Here is a 22,276-nt window from a genome sequence, read left to right as displayed (position 1 = left end):
TAAAGGTAAAGGTGTCCCCAACTCTAGAGTGCGGTGCTCATCCCCGTTTCTAAGCCGAAGAGCCAGCGCTGTCCGAAGATGCTTCCGTGGTCATGTGGCCAGCATGACTGAACACCGAGGTGCACGGAATGCTGTCACCTTTCCCGCCGAGGCGGTACCTATTTATCTACTTGCAATTTCTTGCTTTCGAACTGCTAGGTTGGCAGAAGCTGGGACTGAAGACACGAGCTCACTCCGTCACGCAGCACTCGGGTCTCGAACTGCTGACCTGCCATCCTTCCAGTCTGCAGTTCAGCGTCTTAACCACTAAGCCACCGCGGCCATCCCATGGGTTAATTAAGCCATGGGTTGTCATTATGGCCTTCTCTCTGTCCCATTAGCCAGGACAGCTAGACTGGTGAGGACGAGGGAGAGGGCCTTCTCTGTGGTGGCCCCCACTCTGTGGAACTCCCTCCCTAGGGAACTCCGCCATGCTCCCTCTTTAATGAGCTTCCACCACGCATTAAAAACGTGGTTGTTCAGGCAGGCATTTGGGGTGGGTTAGGGCATTTTTTAGAAATATGATGTTTTTAATGTAGAATTTTATTGTTTTAAACTGTTGCCATTATTGTACATCACCCAGAGCAGCTGGGTGACCAGCCAGATGGGCGAGTAATACACTAAATAAATAAATAAATTACATGCAAACAGGGTCATAGTGTTGTACTGTGTTCCTAGACTAAGGTTAACAGTGCAGCACTATGGGAATTGCACTTTCACCCATCTGTCATCTTTGCCCTCCTCCTGCCTATGGTGGTGGTGGAACTAGATGGCACCATAGTGTTGTACTTGGGGAATAAGGGATGAGAATCTTCTGGAGTAGGGAGGATGTTCACTGGATGAGAACGGCAGGAGGCAGACCCACCCCAACAATCTTCCCAAGCGCACTTCCTGACAAGTAGCATTGTGCTCAAAAATCATAAAGCATTAGCAATGGCAGCTATCCTCTTGAAGTTCATCTTTACCCATTAATAGGCGAAGAAACGAGAAGTAATGAATTAGGGCAGTGATGTTATTGCAGGTTTCAGTTTGGTGTGTGTCCTGGTATTCCTAGTATTAGAGTTAAAGCTTGCAGGGTGAAAGCCATCAAAAGCTACTGAACATGCAAGCAAATAAAACTACCACCTTTTGTTTTGTCTCTTTAAATGAGTACTCCATTCTGTGAGCATTTACATTATTCCAGAGCTCATGACAAGTTTTAGCATGAAGGGATTGATATGGATGTTTCATGTTTGTATTGCACTCATAGTGTAAAAGTCTTCCATTTAATCTGAAAAGGGAATTTAAGAACTAAAATGTGTGTCTATAGAAGGCTGCATACAAGGAAAGGTTTAGATAACTAACCCACACTCACTTGTGCCAACTCATAATACCCAGCTGAACATGCCAAGCAAAGTAGACTCTCTCCTTCTTCTGTATGTTCATTTACACTTCTTCCTTCATCCAGCAGCTTCCGGACAGCATTTACATCCCCATCTGAGCATGCTTCTGCCAAACTGCGACTGGAAGATAATATTTTAAATAAAATGACCATATGAAAATTATCTGAAATAAGTTACCCATGTAATATTGCCATTAAAAAAATGTATTGCATATAATTCTTAAGTTAAAGAGAGCTGATGTCCTTTAAAGCTGGATTAATGCAACAATATTAAGAAAAAACTCTACCAGCTAGCAACTCTGGTCCTGCTCAATGTTTTCCCGCTGAGACTGTATCTGGGGAAGATTTTATATATATACAAGTGTGTGTGTATATATATGTATACACACACTCACACACACACACCATTTGGGACAACCAAAGCTCTGTAAAAACCTTGAAAGTTTCTAATGGGAAGATATGGTTTAAGACCCACCACTTGGTCTTTTTTAAAGAATATTTTATTATAAATTCAAAATACACAAAGCCTATTTGTAAATAGAAATACAAATATATCAAAGTATTTCATAAACCACTTGATCTTTATATTACTATATGGTAGCTCTTGGGACAGAACTAGTAGGACACAGTTTTAAAGCGGGATGATGAAGCCAGGATTGCCCTAGCAGTTTAAAAGGGTAGGATTACAAAAAAAAAAAATGAAGTTTAAATCTCAGATCTATATTAAGGGACCTCCTGGAGAGGTGTGCAACATGGTTTTCCTATTAACATTTTGGCAAAATGCTACAAGGGGAACATATGCCTTCCAGATACCTAGATAAGCAAAATGGCTAAGGGATGGACTTGACAGAAGGTATGATGTATCGAGTCCTCAAATCTTAGGTGAACATGGTATGAATTAAAAACATGAAGACACACTATTTTCCCCACTTTAGCTCAAATTATGACCTGTATTGTGAAAAGTGAAAGATGTTTGAGATCTAGATATCACTTTCCAAAAAATCTAAGGTCCTAAAGTCTAGTCCTCCAGATATTCAAACCTTATTTCCTGCAATGAATACAACGGGGAAAGCAAGTTCATTGTTAATAAAGCTACGTTTTCAACAACACAACCCCAGCTTTTAAATAGCAGGATGTATTCAAAAAGACTTCTCCCAATACATTTTGCAGAGGGTAAGAACTTTCTGAAACTTACATATTCTATGAAATAATGCCTGGTCTTACTCCCTTTTACCTCATCAATACACAAATAATAAGGGCTATCAGTGAGAACCAAGGCAGAGGCTGACAATGAGATCTCCAAACAAGAGACACATTGTGGAGGCAGAATTGTGGCATTGTGGAGGAACTAGTGTCAGGAAGAAAGGAATTCAGGGCCCCAAATCCTATATGCACTGGGCAATAAACAGCACATTTTAGACCATAAGTTAGAAGGCAAGCCCTGTAAGCTTGTAGACAAGGACTGTTCCTTTTAATTATAGTACAGTGCTTCACTGCTGAGGTGCTTTATGAATAAATCGTATCCCCATTTCACACACTGGAATTTCACAAGTTAGGCAAGCCAAATTTGCTCCTACACAATTTTTCTCTGAAGTTACTAAAATCAGTACAGCAAAACCAGCACTAAATGCAGTCTTCTGTTCCTGAAACAATCCTCTCTACCAGAAGTCTGCAGCCAAAGAACTAGTTGGTTAGTTCAAATCAATATGTAAAACCCAGCCTCATCACCTCATTCCACTGCCCCTTGGACCCTAAAGTTGGATTCTTTTCATGCATGCCTAGCTGCTGTTAGTTTTTGTGGCATAGCAGTAAGTGGTAGAGAATGCTTCACATACTTAATTGCACCTTCTACCTACCTTTTTCCTTCATGTTCCTGTTCCCCAGCATTCTTACTCCATCTGCTTTCTTCAGCATCCTGCCTCTGGTCTCTTGAGCCCTCACCTTCCTTACTTTCCAAGACTACTTCCCAATCTCAACCTGGCTCACAAAGCTCCTCTGTTCATAGGGGCTGTGTGAGGTTTAAATCCCAGCTAAGCTGACAACTCTCTTCCCTCACTGGGTACACTTCTGCTTCCAAAAACTTCCCTGGGCTGCTAGAATATTCAAGAATGTCCTCTGATATAACTGCAAGAAGCTTCACTACTTCAACTATATAAAACTACAGATTGCACAATACCTATTTTGAGCACTTCGCATGTCCTAAATTGTTTCACTTGAGAAGAATACCATGAAACTGTACACTGTGTAAATTTACCATATATATTAAGATACTTCAGAAGTCAACATGTGGAAGTCTGATGCTCTGCCTCATGACATTATCTGCCCTCACTACATCAGCTCTCCATCCCAACTAAAGAATCTCTCCTTGGAGCCTTATTCAGGGGTTAATATGGCTGGCACAGTGCTCTGAGTGGGGTCAGAAGTTGAGCAAGTAGTCAGTAATTCAGTTTATACTTCTGCTTGCACTTCTGAAATTCAAATATGTGTTGCTTTATAAGCTGCTTAAATCAAGAGCAAGTAACAAAATATTCTACACCCTGAACAGTTTCATCACAAATGTTTCAGCTTTTCAAGTCAAATACAGACAGAACCAAAACAAAATTTACACAAACTCAATACATACTTGTCCACTTGTCCTGCATTGTGATTGTTCTCTGCTCTCATCCGTGTCAATGCAGCAGCAGCTTCATCCAATGCACAGCTAACAGAAGAAGTCAATCTTCGGAGCACCTCAGGATCTGCGAAGGCTTTACCATCGGCAGTGGACAATTTACCAATCCCTTCAGCGTATGTGCGTTCATCAATCAGGTTAGTATGAAAACCACACAAAAAATGCAGAGACACTATTTTAAACTTCAGCCACATGCACTATTAGTTAAAGTCGTCAGTTGCATACATGCCAGAAAATTAGAAGCTACTTCACTCCTAAAAGATCAGAAGTTTGAAAAAGCAAAGCTAGCTTTAAGACTGGACAATTCTCATTACACACTTAATTCCACTTCTTATATTTGTATAAAAAAAATCATTCTGAACTAGGAAAAGTATAGGAAAGTGGAAAAGCTTGATGGCATGTGCATTTGAGACTTCAATTATTTTAGTTACTTTAATCATTAAAGCTTATTGCAGAGATTTCTCAAAATTTCAGGTAAATTAAATACAAAGGACAAAACACTTGATGTTCTTGGCTATATAAATTAATTTATTTCCTTCAGGTTCAATGTACTCAGAAGTGTTATAGATACTTTACTATGGGTTGGTTCCAGATTTAGTCATACTTAATTAGGCCTACTGGAATCAGCTGGACTTAAAGTTAGTCATGACTAACTCAAGTTCCATTGATTTCAATGGGTCGACTCGAAATATAAGTCTGGCTCCAATCCTGTGCCTTTTGCTGAAACACCATGCTAAAATGTTTTAAAATGTTAGTGGGTTTTTTTTATATTGACCAGTTTCAAAAAACTTTTTTTTACATTTAGATAATTTGCTTCTGAAATCTTGTACAGAACCTAAAGCTACAATTTTGTCAAATATAAAAAATGTATATTTTATTGCCACATGTACCAGCATCATAACTTCCCTGTTAAGGAGAACAATACCCAGTGTTCAAGCAAATATGCTTAGCACACATTTTACTTTATATATCCTTCACTGTAGTAAGGGTTTAGACTATCTAGTCTAGAAATACAAAAATCTAGAATCACTGTATTTGCATTGAAGACCCAACATAAGCAAATAAGCCTGTAAAATAATCATTTAGAGCCATTAAAATTTTAACCAAAAGCCAGCCAGAATGTATCAAATTCTCTTACGCTATGGCTGAGTTAGTTCTGATACTCTTTTTAAACATTTGGTTAAATAAGACTAGCAGAAAAACAAATTTAAAACCAGCTCTACAACATCTAATCAGTTTCCCACCAAAACTGTTCAAGTCCTCTCATTCATAACCTTTTCTTGATCATAGTGGATTATCCCAAAGTTAGAATACATAAATAAAAGTATACTGTCACAAGATCCCATCTGAAGAAACATAATTCACAGTATGTACTCTGTAGGCCACTATGTCTGAACTTGCCTCTTACTAGGGATCCAGACTAAGTTTGCACAAAACCTAAATACACGTTTGTCAATATATAACCATACTGAATTTCAACCTACACCACAACATTTTTAGACTTTGGCCAAGTGTCAACACACTTGGTAACCTTGCCCAAAAGGTTCATATACATGCAAACACATCACCAGGGTCAAAACTTGGCATCTGCATTGAATTCACACTCCAGAGTATGTAATCCATGAGCATAGTTACAAGAGAAAACAACTGCAGGAAGGCAGTGTTCCCCTACGTGTAGCCCCTAGCAAATAGTTTACCTGACAGTACCTCAATATAGCTTGTCTCCCATTGCAGTTTCAAATCTGAAGAATGGATCTCCTGCCTCCACTTATTGCTGTGCATCACCTCCAAAAGAGAAGCTCCCTCACTCAGCCAACTGACAAACTATCCCAGATTTCCAGAAGCCTCGGTAAAGGACTGCCCATCTCTCTGAGGACCAAAGGTCAATTTTCCACAAGCAGGCAATGTCACCTCTTGATCCTAATCTGACAACACGATTAGATAGTAAGGAAAACTACTGGTACTCAGGGCAAGTTTGGTTCCTCCTTCCAGGGTATGAGAGTACCCATCCATTAACTACATATGATACATATATGCAGAAGTAAACATGCACTGTCTAAACAGAACCAAAGCAGCAGGCTCAGTGTGTCTTGCTAGACACGCTGAGCAACTACCAATTAAGTATCCAGTTCTCCACTCTCATTGCTGGTAATATATTACATGTTTATCCCAACCTTCCTCTAAGGAACTCAGGGTATATGTGCCACCCTCCACCCCCCGCACGTTATCCTCACAAAAGTGTTGCGAGATAAGTTATGGACCAAGGTAATCCACTGAACCTCGGCTCAAAGTCTTCCTAGTCCCAATCAAACACTTTTGACGACTACACCACACTAGTTTTCTTTACACTACAGCTACACAACCAGTCTTCAAACAAGCCATTTCAGTGATTCCATTCTCATCCGCAGTAGACTCTATGCATGAATGAAGCCTTTGCTGAAGTCAAAGTATTTACATTTGACAAACATATACACAGATGCCAATATGGCTGCCCTGAACCTCTCTTCCTAATATGTTCTAGGATGCAAAACCCAGGCTACACTGACCACCCTAGTTAACTGAGCTAACACCTACAGAGAAAAAGTACTCCCTATCTCTTACTAGCCCGCAGGCTACATGCCTCAAAGCTCAGTGATATAAAGCATAAAATGTATAGCCCACCTTGATCCTTTGGGTCAAGGATAGCTTACAGCAAGTTCACAGTCATATCACTGTCCTGAGAGAACTCACAATCTGTAGTAATGGAGTACAGATAGCTCTGAAAAACAAGAAAGACCATAATAAAACTGCAGACCCTAAATCTCGCTCCTACCCCTTTAAAGAAAAAGCTTATCTTGTCCGCAAATAGCCTGTAAGAGGGAAGAAACCAGTCGTCATTGGTAGAGCTGCAGCATGTAGAGACAGTAATGATGACAGCTGGCTTCGTTGTTTGCTTCTCTCCCTTGTCCTGAGGATAAAGGTTTGTATAGAGCCCTTCTACCACCTGATGTGCAAAACAACTGGTAGCTATTACTGTTACAAAAATGCTGCCTTTTGAAGTAACTCAAATTGCTGTTTTGTTAAGGTTTTATATCAGGCTCTAAATTCAGGAATGGAACCTACTGACAATTGGCATAAAAAGCAGGAAAGGATACTTGCAAAGGGAGATACCTGTTGCTTCAGCATATTTGCCTTTAAGCTTCTCTCTAGCCCAGGAGTAGGCAACTTGGTACATTCATGGTGTTTTTGACTACGATTCCCATAAGCCTGAGCCAGCATGGCCAATGGTCAGGGATTATGGGTACTGTCATCCAAAACATCTGAAGGGCACAAGGTTGCCTACACCTATTCTAGCTCATTCTATTTGATATCTTAGCTGCAAAATGTATTTCAGGTTGTTTTATAAATTTTTGATGAGCTCTTTGCACAATGCAGCAAGGATGCCAATAACACCAAGTAACACCAGGGATTCTGGCCTGTTTTTTCTAATTCACATAGTTTCTTTGGATCAGTTTTTTTCTTTTTAAAGGGATTTGCACAAGTGCACACTAGTGGAACTAAATTCTCGTACATCCCTTAAAAAATCCAATTCTGTCAATGAGCGGACAATGGAAGATGCTTGACAATCCGCAAAACACAGATGGAACAGATTTATCAAAATCCATACATCCCTAGAACATAATGACAAAGTGGTCAAGGGAAAGGTTCCATCGGAGATGGGGCCTGGATCTCACCCTCTGACTTGGGTGTTATTGAAATGGGTTCTCTTCCCAGCATTGGCTGCACTGTTGGAATAGGTGAAAATAGCATTGGTGGAGCAGCGGGTAAGATTGTCAGTGCAGGTGACTGCATCCAAGCAGAAGGCATTGGTAGAGCAGTGGGAGATGCAGCTGGTATGGACAGTCGCTGTCAATCCCAAGAGGCCTGTACCAAAGCAAGCTGTATGGTTGGCGCTTCATCTCGAGTTGGAGTGCTGGCTGACGTAGCCTGTATCAATCTCAGTCACGAGGCACTTGCACAGAGTAAGAGGCAGCCAAGGGGCCTGATGCTCGATCCTGAGCAGGATCATGCTTAGAAGTCTCTCTCTTCTTATTTTTTGAATGTGAAAAAGACAGATTGGCCTACTTAGAGACTTCCACCTTTTTTGTTAGTTTTTTCGCCAGTGTAAGCATCAAAAATCAGCCCTGAGTGGGGGGATCTTGTGTACTCAGGGAAGTACGACACTGAGGGGGTAATGACCTCAACACTGGAGCAGGCTTCTGCGTGGCAAGCAGATTGTATCAGGGCAAGACTGGTGGGTTTGCCATATCTTTTGGCTCCCCTACCGATTCCAATGCTCTTTTCCAAAGTGCTGCTTTTAGCAGATCTGACCTGTTTCTTCTCACTTGCTTTGAGAAGGCTTTACAATGAGGGCAAGCCTCAACAACATGTCCTTCAACAAGGCAGAACAGGTAGAGAGAGTGCCCATCTAAGAGTGGCAGTTTTGCTTTGCAGCAGGTGCACTTTCAAAGTGGGCCCCGAGGGTCATATGCCCGTGAGAGCAATTGCGAAAGATGCAAAACCAAAAGAAAAGAAACAAGGAGACAGATATAAATACTTAATAGAAGAAGGAAGAAACTTACAGTTTTGCCAAAAACAATTTGAAACAGTGAAACAACAAGAGAGCTTTCCCTGCAAGGTGCACGCAATGGTGGCTGAAAGAGAACTGAGGGAATAAGCAGGAACCCACTAGGGACATGTGCCCTGGGATGGTAGGGGTTCCCGCCAAAACTTTCTTAGTTACAGAAACTTCCTGAATTCAGCCTCCAAGCAGGCACAGAGCCCACATGTGTGATGCATAAAGACCACGAAGAACTTTTAAATGTCTGCTATAACAGAAACTTTTATCCTTGTTCATCTCTTGTTTTATCTTAATTTAACATTTTAACTACTTGGTTGTTCTGCTGTTCTTAATATTATTTGCTATTTTTATCTATTTCATTTATTATTTTTATTTATTTTATTTCTATACCGCCCAATAGCCAAAGCTGTCTCTGTCCAGATAGCTGGGCAACCAGCAGAAGCTAGTAGAAGGCATTCCATGCCACTGAGGCCACCTAAGCCTCAGGTGACAATGATGGCTTCTGGAGAACCCCCAAACTACGAACATGCTCTTTCAGGAGGAGTGCAACACCATCCAGAACAGGTTGAGCAACCAAAAGAATGACCCACCAACAGCAGCTCAGTCTTGCCCGGCCTGAGCTTCAGTTTATTAGCCTTCATCCAATCCACTGTCACAGCCAGGCACTATTTAGCTCATTCACAGCCTCACCTGATGAAACTTGAAAAGAAGAAATAGAGCTGCGTGTCATCAGTATATTGATGGCAATGCACTTCAAGACTCCTGATGATCCCACTCAACTGTTTCATGTAGGTAACATGGAGGACAAAACCAACCCCTGTGGAACCCCATACTGGAGAATCCATAGGGCTGAGCAATATCTCACAAGGACCACATTCTGGAACTGACCATCCAAGTAGAAGCAAAACCACTGCAATGCAGTACCCCCAGCTCCCAGCTCAGACACAGTTACCGCAGAAGGATGCCATGGTCGATGGTATCGAAAGCTGCTGAGAGATCAAGAAGAATCAACAAGATCACACTCTCAGTCTCTCTTGTGACATAAGTCATCATACAAAGCAACCAAGGCCGTTTCTGTGCCAAAACCCGGCCTGAACTCTGACTGAAATGGATCCAGACAATCGGTCTCCTTGAAGAGTTCCTGAAGCTGGTTGGCTCAAGGGCCTTGCCCAGGAAAGAAAATTTGCCATCAGCCTAAAGTTATTGAGATGTTCCGGATACAGGGAGGATCCAGGTGTGGTCTCATCACCGCCAATTCCAGGTTGCCCAGGACAACTCCCTCTCACAAGGCAGCACTGATCACCTCCCTAGCCCAGTAAGCTGTTCCCTCCTTGCCAGTTTTTATAAGTCAAGAGGGCAAGGATCTAGTACAGAAATGGTTGCACGAACCTGTCCAAGCACCTTGTCAATGCCCTGCTACATCAGAACCCTGCTATATAGGAACCCTGCTATATCAGCCCAAAGGTCTATCTAGTCCAGCAACCTGTTTCACTCAGTGACCAACAAGATGCCTCTGGGAAGCCCACAAGCAGAATATGAGCACAACAGCCCTCCCCGCTGGCAACTGGTAATTCGGTGGCATACTGCCTCTGAACCTCATGGTAGCACATAGCCATACTGACCTGTAGCTACTGATGAGCATCCTCCATGAATCTGTTTAACCCCCTTTTAAAATCATCCAAGCTAGTGGCCATCATCACATATTATGGCACTAAATTCCATAAATAAACTATACCTTGTGTTAACTACTTTACTTTTGTCTGCCCTGAATGTCCTGCTACTGCAAGAGAAGAATATACTGAACTATATGCACCAATGACTGGACTCTGTATAAGGCAGTTTCATTTTCAAATGTTAAAACTGAAATATTTGATTAGGGAATCAGCATGACCAGCATGACCAATGGTCAGGAAAGCTGGGAGTTTTTTTTATTTATTGCATTTACACCCTGCTTTTTTTCCTCTTGCAAAGAACCCAAGGTGGCTTAAATTATCCTCCTGTTGTGAGGATAAAATGGAGAACAACAACCCTGTGAGGTAGTCTGGGCTGAGTCTGTGATGGGCCCAAAGTCACCCATTGAGCTTCCATGGACAAGTGACGGAGCGCTAGGGGCAGGCCATGCCAGATAAGGGGAACAAGGGAGAGATGTGTAGTATCTGTCCCCTGCTCCGGGCCTGTCCAGAGCCAAAGGATGGCTGGGGGAGGCGTGACCCCATCTTCTGGCCTTCGTTTGCTGCTCTGCAATGCCGGGTCTGTTACCCAGAAAACTTCCCTCATCCATGACATGATCCTGGATGAGGGTGCAGACCTGGCATGTATTACGGAGACCTGGCTGGCCGAGGCTGCTGCTCCAACCCTTGCAGCCATGTGTCCAGACGGATTTTCGTATGCACAGCAGCCAAGGGCTGGGGATCGGGGAGGGGGAGTGGCTGTTATCTACCGAGAGTCCTTGGTCTTCACCAGACCCCCTCTCCGGGAGACCAAGGTTGCTGAGTGCATGTACTGGAGGTTGGGCCTGAAGGGCAGTCTGGGGATTCTGCTCGTGTACCATCCACCTCGCTGCATGACTGACTCCCTGGCCGAGGTGCTTGAGGTGGTCTCTGATGTGCGTGTAAAGTCCCCTAACTTATTGGTGTTGGGGGACTTCAACGTACATTCGGAGGTCATCCTCACAGGAGCACCTTGGGACTTCATGGAGACCATGGCCTCCTGGGAGCTGCACCATATTCTAACTGGGCCCACCCATGTAGCCGGTCATGCACTAGACCTTGTGTTTCTTTCTGGAGAAGCGGGGAGTGATCTGGAAGTCGGGGGTATATCCACCACCCCCTTGTCATGGTCAGATCACTATCTGGTGACGTTGGACTTTTCGGTTCCACAACCCCTCCGCAGGGGTGAAGGACCCATTAAAATGGTCCGCCCCAGGCATCTTATGGATCCAAATGGATTCCTGAACGCGTTTGGGGATTCTTTGGGGCACACCAATGGCCACTCAGTCGAGACCCTGGTGGGTGGCTGGAATGCCGCAATCACTGGGGCATTAGATCAGGTGGCTCCGAAACGCCCTCTCCCCCTGAACAGGGCTTGGACTGCACCATGGTTCAATCCACGGTTACGAGCTCTGAAACAGGAGGTGAGACAGCTAGAGCGCCGGTGGTGGAAGTCTCGCTCCAAAGACGATCAGACACGGGCTAGAGCTGTATCTTCAGCCTATCACATGGCGGTGAGGGCAGCAAAAAAGGACTATTACGCTGCCTCTATTGCGTCTGCAGAGTGCTGTCCCAGGAGGCAGTTCCAAGTGGTCCGGAGCCTGGTCGGTCCTGTGGCTCCAGAACCACTGGAGCATTTTAAGGCCTCCTGTGAGGCCTTGGCAAGGCACTTTGCAGATAAAATTGATCAGATTAGGTGTGTTACTCTGCACGCTGTGGATACAGTTAGTGAGCAAGAGGCGGCCTGTAGCAAACTGGTTTTGTGGGATCGGTTCCAGCTTCTTCCTCCTGATGAAGTGGACAAGGTGCTTTCATCTGTAAGGCCGACCCCCTGCTTACCTGATCCTTGCCCATCTTGGCTCATTATGGGCTGTAGAGAGAGACTGGGTGAGGGGATCAGGGCAGTGGTGAATGCCTCCCTTGAGGAGGGAGTGATGCCATCAGCCCTCAAGGAGGCAGTGATAAGACCGCTCTTAAAGAAGCCCTCCTTGGATCCCCAAGTTCTGAACAACTTTCGCCCAGTCTCAAATCTGCCATTTTAAGGCAAGGTGATTGAGCGGGTGGTGGCGATGCAGTTGAAGGCACACTTGGAAGAAACTGATTATCTAGACCCATTTCAGTCGGGCTTCAGGCTTGGGCATGGGACAGAAACGGCCTTGGTCACCTTGGTAGATGATATGAGGGCTCTGGATAGGGGTGAATGCTCCTTCCTTGTTCTCCTCGACCTCTCAGCGGCTTTTGATACTGTTGACCACGGTATCCTCCTGGACCGCCTGGAGGGGTTGGGCATTGGAGACACCTTATTGCGGTGGTTCCGGTCCTTCCTCTCCAGCAGGTACCAGAGGGTAGCACTGGGAGAGGAGGTTTCGGACCCATGGCCACTCACTTGTGGGGTGCCACAGGGTTCCATCATCTCCCCGATGCTATTTAACATCTATGTGAAGCAGCTGGGGGCTATCATCAGGAGGTTTGGGGTGCAGTGTCATCAATATGTGGATGACATGCAGCTCTACCTCTCATTCAAATCTTCACCAAGGTTGGCCGTAGAATCCCTGTCCAAATGTCTGGAGATGGTGAGTGGCTGGATGGGGAGGAATAAGCTTAAGCTGAACCCTGACAAGACCGAGATACTTTTGGTGGGAGACAAGAGGAGGCTGGGGGATGTTGACCTGGTGTTGAATGGGATACGGCTACCCTTGAAAGACCAGGTCTGCAGCCTGGGGGTCATTTTGGACTCCCAGCTGTCCATGGAGGCTCAGGTGTCAGCTGTGAGCCGGACAGCGCTGCATCAATTCCATCTGATACGGCGGCTGCGCCCCTTCCTTCCCGACCATCTGCTGCCATCGGTAGTACATGCCCTGGTCTCCTCTCATTTAGACTACTGTAATGCGCTCTACGTGGGGTTACCCTTGAAGACAGTTCGGAAGCTGCAGCTGGTACAGAACGCGGCGGCTCGCCTGATTAAAGGCAGCCGCCGGCGAGATCACATCACTCCAGTGCTGAAGGAGTTGCACTGGTTACCAGTTGTTTTCCGGGCCAAATTCAAGGTGTTGGTTTTGACCTTTAAAACCCTATATGGTTCCGGCCCAGCCTATCTTAAGGAGCGCCTCCAGCAGCACCAGACAGGCCGCTTAACAAGATCAGCCTCGGATGGCCTTCTCTCTGTCCCATCAGCCAGGACAGCTAGACTGGTGGGGACGAGGGAGAAGGCCTTTTTTGTGGTGGCCTCCACTCTGTGGAACTCCCTGCCTAGGGAACTCCGTCATGCCCCCTCTTTAATTAGCTTCCATCGTGCATTAAAAACGTGGTTGTACAGGCAAGCATTTGGGGTGGGTTAGGGTATTTTAGAAAATGTTGTTATTGTAGAATTTTATTGTTTTAAACTGTTTTACTGTATGCTGTACATCGCCCAGAGTGGCTGGGTGACCAGCCAGATGGGCGAGTAATAAATTTAATAATAAAATAAAAATAAATAGAACCTGGATCTCCTGGCTCCAGTCCAACACTCTCACCACTGCACCACACTGGCTCTCTTTGTTGTACTCCAAAACGTCTTGAAGATACCAGGTTGAGGAAGGCTGGCTTAAATATTGGACTACTTGTAAAAACTAGTAAAAGAAAATAATTGTAAGAACAGACCATGGGCTGGATACAGACCAAGAGGCCTCCCCATCTGGCCTGCACTCTCCCCTCCTCACCCAGCCATTAGGCTTTTTAAAAACCTGCATTGATGCCAATCAAGGATCTTCAAAAGCCTAATTGCTACGCAGGGGGAATGTAGAGAATTAGATGGGTATGCAAGGAAGAGTATGGGTGGTGGCTCCAGCCCTGGCCATTTTTGGCTCCAGCCCACAGGTTTCCAATGGGGGCCATGTGGCCCTCAGGCCGGAAAAGACCCCCACCTTGCTTTAAGACATGACAATCCAATAGCGCACATCCCCTTATATTGTTTAAATACTGAGAGAAATGAAGGCACTGAATACTTAACATATTAACTTTAACACACCACAAGAGCTGTACTTTAGAGATATAGATATTTCCTGGGTACAAACTCTGTTCTTATGTTCTGTGCATTGCAGCCACATGCCATATTCCATGTCTTGTGAAGAAGGTGCAAACTGCCACAGTGCACAGACCCTACGTGTGTAGAGCCTGTTCTCCATTTCAGCTGAACAGATACCCTTGTATTCCCTTGTGGACCGTGGGAATGCTGTAGACATCATATACCTCGACTTCAGCAAAGCTTTCGACAAACTGCCCCATGATATCCTGATGAGCAAACTAGCTCAAAGTGGGCTAGATGAAACAACAATCCGATGCATCCACAACTGGCTACAGAATCAGACTCAAAGAGTGCTTACCAATGGGACCTTCTCAAACTGGGGAGAGGTAACAAGTGGGCTACCGTGGGGCTCAGTCCTGGGCCCAGTGCTCTTCAACATTTTTATGAATGACTTGGAGGAGGAGGTGCAGGGAATGCTGATCAAATCTGCAGATGACACAAAATTGGGCGGGATAGCTAATACTTTGGAAGACAGAAACAAAATTCAAAGTGACCTGGATAGACTGGAGCGCTGGGCAGAAAACAACAGAATGACATTTAATAGGGATCAATGTCAAGTTCTGCACATAGGAAAAAGAAACTAAATGCACAGTTACAAGATGGGGGATACATGGCTCAACAACACTACAAGCAAGAAGGATCTTGGGATTGTTGTCAATCACAAAATGAATATGAGCCAACAATGTGATGTGGCTGCAAAAAAGGCAAATTCTAATTTGGGCTGCATTAATAGAAGCATAGCTTCCAAATCCTGGGAAGTACTAGTTCCCCTCTACTCAGCACTGGTTAGGCCTCATCTGGAGTACTGTGTCCAGTTCTGGGCAACACACTTTAAGAAGGATGAAGACAAACTGGAGAGGGTTCAGAGAAGGGCAACAAAGATGATCAGGGGACTGGAAACAAAGCCCTATGAGGAGAGACTGAAAGAACTGGGCATGTTTAGCCTGGAGAAGAGGAGATATGATAGCGCTCTTCAAGTACTTGAAAGGTTGTCACAGAGAGGAAGGCCAGGATCTCTTCTCCATCATCCCAGAGTGCAGGACACGGAATAATGGGCTCAAGTGACAGGAAGCCAGGTTCTGGCTGAACAGCAGGAAAAACATCCTGACTCTTAGAGCAATACGACAATGGAACCAATTACCTAGGGAGGTAGTGGGCTCTCCCACACTGGAGGCATTCAAGAGGAAGCTGGACAGCCATCTGTCAGGGATGCTCTGACTTGGATTCCTGCATTGAGCAGGGGGTTGGACTTGATGGCCTTGTAGGCCCCTTCCAACCCTACTATTCTATGATTCTATGATACATGGGGTTGGATCCAGGATCTGCCTTCTGCAAGAGGAATGACTCTGCTTGCGGAAGGTCCCTCTGCCTGATTTTGGGGGATCTCCTTCCCACTTACACCATAGCTCATCCCATTCAGCAGGATCTCCTGATTCTGTGCAGCATTTTCAGGGGGCTGCTGTGGGAAGGAGACAGTGGGAAAGCCCACTTCCACCAGCACAGGTGATCCAGTGTAATTTTGGATCCAAACCACAGAGGTTGCAGGGTTGAGAGCCAACAACGGCAATTCCAATTCTCTATCTTAGTTGATGGAACATATGGAACAAGAGGTATAGTTATCTGAAAATAGTTAATTACAACTTTGAAATTGCCAAATGTACTGTATTTTATCTATTTATATTATGAATTTTATGAAACAATGCATTTTAGAAACAGAAAATTTTCCACAGAAAAATATAGCAGTGGATAATTTTCTGCCCCACCTCAGTGAGAAAGGCTGTAAAAGAGTTCTGCCAAAATGGTGTCTGAATGCCAAGATCAGAACTATCCCAGCCAAAGGCTTCTCCAACTATTAACAAAAATTAAAAGTTCAATAATTTCTTGGCTTAAGAAAAGGAGCCTTTAGAAAGCCATCAATAAAGGGGAAGGAAAACTGCCAGTGAAAGAAACAATCAGGTTCAGGGTTGAGTCTAGGAGTACACGCAAACTGTGATCATGAGTCTTCAAGGGCGAATGCAACCCCATCCAGCACAAGGATGAGTCCCTATTCCCATTGAGTCCCTATTCCCTGATCTTCCTTTAACTAACCAGGAGCACCTTCTCTGGATTAAGCTTCAGTTTGTTCACCCTAGTAATGGGAGATGCGATCAATTTTATCTGCAAAGTGCCGTGCAAACTGGTCACAATGGGCTATGCATGTGTAAGAGAACCATTCACACAACTTTCACATTTTGCTGTAGCAGCAGCTCCACCCCACCCATGCTGACAAATTGCACTCAGTTTAAAAAGCACCTTATCTATGAAGTAGGAAGAATTGCTCCAGCAAAAAGCTTAGTTACAGCTGGACAGCTGGAGCAAGAAGTACTAGAAAAATATTAGGACAACCTAATTCACTCTGGTTGAGTAAAAGCTTGGGAAATGAGCTTTATCATAGCAGCTACAAATTGCATTAGAGAAGATGGTTTACATTCCTTGGAAGGGCTAAACTTAATTAAATAGTGCAGAAATACTAAATCACCATACATGGCTTTATGCAGGAAATCTATTAAGGGCGCAATCCTATGTGGATTGCCGGCAGTCTCCAAACTCGGAGGCTGCCGACCATCCAATGCAGGGCGGGAGGACAGCGGAGGCAATCTTTGCCTCTGTGCTCCAGTTTCCCTGCATTTCTTCTACACAGGCAATTTCGCCTATCTAGCAATAGTGCCTCAAAGGGGGAGAGAAGCAGGCTGGGGCGGCCGTACAATACATCGTATCACAACCACCCCGTCTCCTCCCCTCCCTCAGAAATGCCTTTTCTCCATCTCCACGTTCCGTTTTCCAAGTGCGGAGAGGTAGCTAGCACGGTTTTCTGCATGCTGGACACGAGGGGGAGGGGCGGGGAGTGTGGTTTCCTGGCTCCAAGGTCGGAGTCCTGTCTTCGAGCTTGGAGCCGGAAAACCAAACTATCCTATGCTCCTGCCAACACTGTCAGGGCGGCGGAGGGGGCACAGGATTGCTCCCTAAGTATGATTTGGAGGAAATATTAGGACGTGATTTTTGGTCTAGGTATTCATGTAAGTTTCTATTTATTATTGGGTTGTAGAAGAATCCTACTGCTATTCTTTAGTTGGTCTTTGAGCTTTACATCTTCAGTTATTTATACAGCAATCATACACCCATTAAAATTTTGGCTCCATTTGCAGGTGTTTATGAGCCTTCAACCAAACAACATATAATCATGAAGATGCAAATATTATAGTCAGAAGCTGTAAGACATTTTTACACAGACTTTCAACATATTATTATTATTATTATTATTAAAATTAATATTAACATTTCTATACTGCCCAATAGCCAAAGCTCTCTATGAAACATAATATAAAAACCATTCACACAAAAAAGCAATTTAAAGAATCAACAATAAAAATCCCAGGACTCTATCTAGCTCACATTTTCCCTTAGTTGATTTATTAACTTGTTTATTCAGTTTAATACCATTAGCAGCCGTGATGCCTTAACATGCTTTCTTTCCAAAGGGTGGGATACTACAGTGTTATCTACAAAAATATTTACACACTATTGCAATTTATTAAAAATATTTCTATCCCACCTTTGCACTAAAATGCTCAAGGCAGCTTACAATCAGGCCCTCCTGCTGGTGCCACACACCTCTGAGGTCTGCTCTACAGTTGTTCAGAGTATGGCTTTTAGTTTAGTGGCACCCACTATGTGGAATAATCTTCTTTTGACTTTAGACATGTGCCAACACTTTCTATTTTTAGGCAGATGTTGAAGATCCATTTATTTATGCATCTTATGCAGCTACAGTGTGTTCTACCTATTGGTCTTTATTTTTATTTTTCTATTAATTGTGTATACCATTTAGAAATGCTTAGATGTAAGAAATTTATAAGTAAATAAAATAACCCAACATTAATATACCAATAAAAATACAAGCTAACATTAAAAAGGCAGTAAATACAACAAATCAAAACTAACACCAGGAAGATTTTTGAAAACTCAACTCAGCAGGTTACATGCCAGCCAAAAGAGAAAGGTCTTTTTGTAGCAATGGAGGGTCATCAAAGATGGGGTGAGATAGCCTCTTTAGGTGGATATATTGAAGTTTATGACACAGCTGTAGCTAGGCCATATTGCCCCACACATCTGTTGCAAATGTATGAGAATGCTTTCATCAATGCCCAGTTCTTAATAATTCAAGCAGTCTTAAAAAGAACCAGCTAGCCAATAGAGTGCTCAGGAACCTAAATAAGCTTGTAGGTGAAGGTCAACAGCATCACCTAGAATTGAGGCCATGTCCAGAGCAGCGATCTGCACATACAGAAAGGCTGCACACCTGAGAATTGTGGCCACTCCAGTAATTCTGGCAGCAAACCAACCATTTTCTTCCTGCATGCTGTAGTGGTGGTGGCTGCATATGGCCTGCAAGTTGCCCACCCTGCTATAAGGCACGCACATGTATGAGGCTTCCCCTCATAATACATACTGATGGGTAGGGACTCTGTGCCTAATCCTTAACCAAGCCAGGACCAACTTCATTCCTTTGGTTCTTAAGTGACCACAAAGTCACTGGACCACAAAGTACTAGTCTCAAATCATGAAACAGTCTGTTGGTCTGGCCTTCCCACAGCTCTTACCACTTGTCCAAGGTAAGAGTTCCAAGCCTACACATAGTCACAGAAAAGTCTTTCTCTCATGTTCCAAATGATACAGGATGAACATTTTTCCTAGAAATGCACTGTGCTGTAGAATTAATTAGTAACTTAGCAAATTACCAGAAACCAAAGCTGCGGGTGACTTTACAGGTGAGTATACCTAGGAAGCATATATTCGTGCACAGCTCTTCAGACATGCTAGAATTGGCATGTTAACAGTTCAGTTCCTTCATTTCCCCCCCCCCACACACACACACACACACTAAATAATGTAAGGAAACTATGCAATTGAGTTGTTATGTCTTAATACTTATGAGTATCCCAATACAAATAATTTCTAAGTAAAGCTTTGAATGCAACTTTAAAACTACATGCACTTTATTGATTTCTCCCTGAATATTCCAGTTCAATTACTATTAGAGATATTGATATGGGAAGTAAAATTAAAGGTATGTTGTTGTTGTTTTGCTTAAGTACAAGTCATGCTAAATCAGACTTCAGTCAATTTCAAGCAGTTGAATATTTTCAGGAGGATCACATCACTGCTAAGCACAGCTCAAATACTGGTGGTACATGATAGAGACTGTCTGAAAAATGTCTAAATAAACAGGCATGCTTGTATGGAAGATGGTCCTTTTAACTATCCAGTCCCAAGCCATTTAGGGCTTTAAAGGTCATAAACAATGCTTTCAGATTGGGCCTGCAAACTGATTGGAAGTCAGTGAAGTTGTAGCTGTAGAGAAGTCACATGCTCCCAATAATTGGCTCCAGTCAGTCTTGCTACAGCATTCTGAATGAGCTGAATTTTCCAGATGTTTTTCAAAGGCAGCACCATGTAAACAGCATTGTAGTAATCCAATCACAACATAACTAAAGCATGTCACCATGTCCAGAATGAACCAAGAATGAGAAGGGACAGCGTTTTATGGAATTGGTTAAGACATGTTAACTTGTAACACTCATGACACGCTACATTAGAGGGCTGCTCTTTATACTGTCCCCAAGCCAAATATGGCTCAGTGTACTAAAGCCATCTTAATACAAGAGTTTCATTTTATTTTTTTAAAGAGGTACTCAATTTCAACACTTAAGTTCTGTGAGCATAATAGAAAGACAAACGAACTCTCTAATACTCAAAACTAATGGGACCTACAGGCAAGTAACACTGCAAAACTATTTACTGTTATACTTATTTATTCTTGCCAGGATTGGGGACAAAATTTGTCAACTCGCTACAGATTTGAAAAGCAATAGAATGGCTCAGTTCCCACAACAGCAAAGCTATGGTTTGGCTATTTATGCCCAAGAATCAGGCTTGCATATTTCTCTCCTCATCCCCACTCCTTTATTTGACTGCTCCAACTTCCTCCTTGACTTCCAAGCTCGCTCAAATCAGTTTGCTGTTATATCCAAACTGGACAGACCATGATTTGTAAAAATGTGAATTAGCAACCATGGTTTAAATATAATTTCCAGTTCTAGATTGCAGACAAACTGTAATTCAGATATAATGTCAAACACTGGCCTAGCTCAGACATAGCACTAAACCATGGTTTTGTGCAGAGACGGGGAACATGCAGCCCTCCAGATGTTGAATTGCAACTTCAATCATCCCCAGCCAACAGGGCCTGTGGTCATGGATGGTGAGAGTTGTAGTCCATCCTCATCTGAAGGTCCAGAGGTTCCCCACCACTGGTTTAGTGTTATGGGATGGAGACTCCACAAGCTTCAGCCATCCATGCTACTTCTCCTCCTATAAGCACACAAGGAGATTAAAGTTTCCACGTTTAAAGGTTTCCCGATATCACAGTTCTTGTTTGATATCTGTGGCTTGTTCTAACTCCTGTTATTTGAAATAAACCACAAACTCTTCCCTCACCAGCTTCGCCCCCATCTACCATAGCACCCCAGGCTGCAATTAGGAGGCTTCTCAACTCTACCTGCTGCAGGGGGATGAGAAAGGGGGCTATAGTCTGGTGAGGAAAGCCCCCAGGGGCTGCCAGTTCCCCACTCAGGATCTAAAGCAAATGCTCAATCTTTCAATCTCCTCCTCACCCAAGCAAAGGAGAGAATGAGAGTGAAGCTTGTGCAACCTCATTCCCATAATACCAAACCACTGTTTAGTGCTATGCCTGAACCACGCATATGGTTTGATCAAAGCTGGAAACCAAGGGAAGCAAGCCTGCATTCCCAGTCCTCCAAAACATCTGAACCAACCCATTACAACCCCACCCCATTTTCCATGAGAAACTATAGCCTAATATTAAGGGACTGTTTCCATATATTGAGACTGGGTTCGTAGCCCGAACTCCGCAGGGTGGCTTAATTTTCATGAACAAGCCGCCTGGAGAACCATGGCTGTTGTAGGGTTGTTCATACGCATTCTTGGTTGTCATGTCGACCAAATCCAGGACAGCAATTTTATTATGGATTGCCCGGATTAGTTACAGAACCATTCGGCAAGATTGGCCAAAAAAAACCCCATGCCATTCTTCACGATCTTGCCAATGCCGCCTCCATCCTCCCTCGCCAATGTCTGCCCCTCCACCAATGCCAAAATGGCATTTTGGAAGGACCATCACTTGTTTGCCATCTTTTTTAAAAAATCAGTCCCTCAAAATTGTGCAGATAGGGTGGGGGGGGTGTCTTTCGCAAGTGCGCAGGAGTGCACTTATGGCTGCCTGATATATGTAGTCAATTTCCTTGTACATTTCAGCTGTCAAAGGGATCTCTGAAGTAGTAGGAAACCTAAAAGGAAATTGACAAACAAGGCTGCATATAGGGTAATTTGGACATGGTTCAACAACCACCCATACTCAACCCTGAGTGTGGATTATCACTCCACAGCCATTGTGTGGTCTTCTGATTTTTTCTTCTACTTCTTCCACTTCCACATTTTGCTTGCATATTGCATACTTCCCCAGCTACTAATATCCAACTGACTTATTACTACCAACCACAAGGCACTTTTATCCAAATATGAATTTGAATGGGAACCTGTTTATACTCCACCATTTTACGTACCTTTATTGCACTTAATTCTAAAGGGGAAAGTCAAATTCTCCTTTAAGAAGTATGTTGCATGGCAAACATTCCAGTTTCAAGTAGTTTATTAAATAGCGTTATCTTGAAATCCCTAACTTACCACTAGTATG

At 43.7% G+C, this 22,276-nt stretch overlaps 1 protein-coding gene across 20 annotated transcripts in view; it reads right to left on the bottom strand.

Annotated features, from left to right (window-relative positions):
* Window positions 1-22,276, bottom strand: part of ANKHD1 (ankyrin repeat and KH domain containing 1) — a 173,003-nt gene that overhangs the window by 127,558 nt on the left and 23,169 nt on the right. For all 20 annotated transcript variants that reach the window (XM_084850861.1, XM_084850870.1, XM_084850862.1 and 17 more), the window contains exons 3-4: window positions 4,044-4,200; window positions 1,394-1,541 (exon numbers count right to left, since the gene is read on the bottom strand). In XM_084850861.1, the coding sequence (XP_084706987.1) occupies window positions 1,394-1,541; window positions 4,044-4,200 (305 nt within the window). The remainder of the gene's footprint in view (window positions 1-1,393; window positions 1,542-4,043; window positions 4,201-22,276) is intronic.

The sequence above is a fragment of the Heloderma suspectum genome, chromosome 4, assembly GCF_057233095.1.
Source record: "Heloderma suspectum isolate Gila_16-S chromosome 4, 16-S_ref, whole genome shotgun sequence".
Classification (NCBI taxonomy): Eukaryota; Metazoa; Chordata; class Lepidosauria; order Squamata; family Helodermatidae; genus Heloderma; species Heloderma suspectum.
Note: the sequence above shows the minus strand (reverse complement) of the source record. Positions and strands in the feature narration are given on the sequence as shown.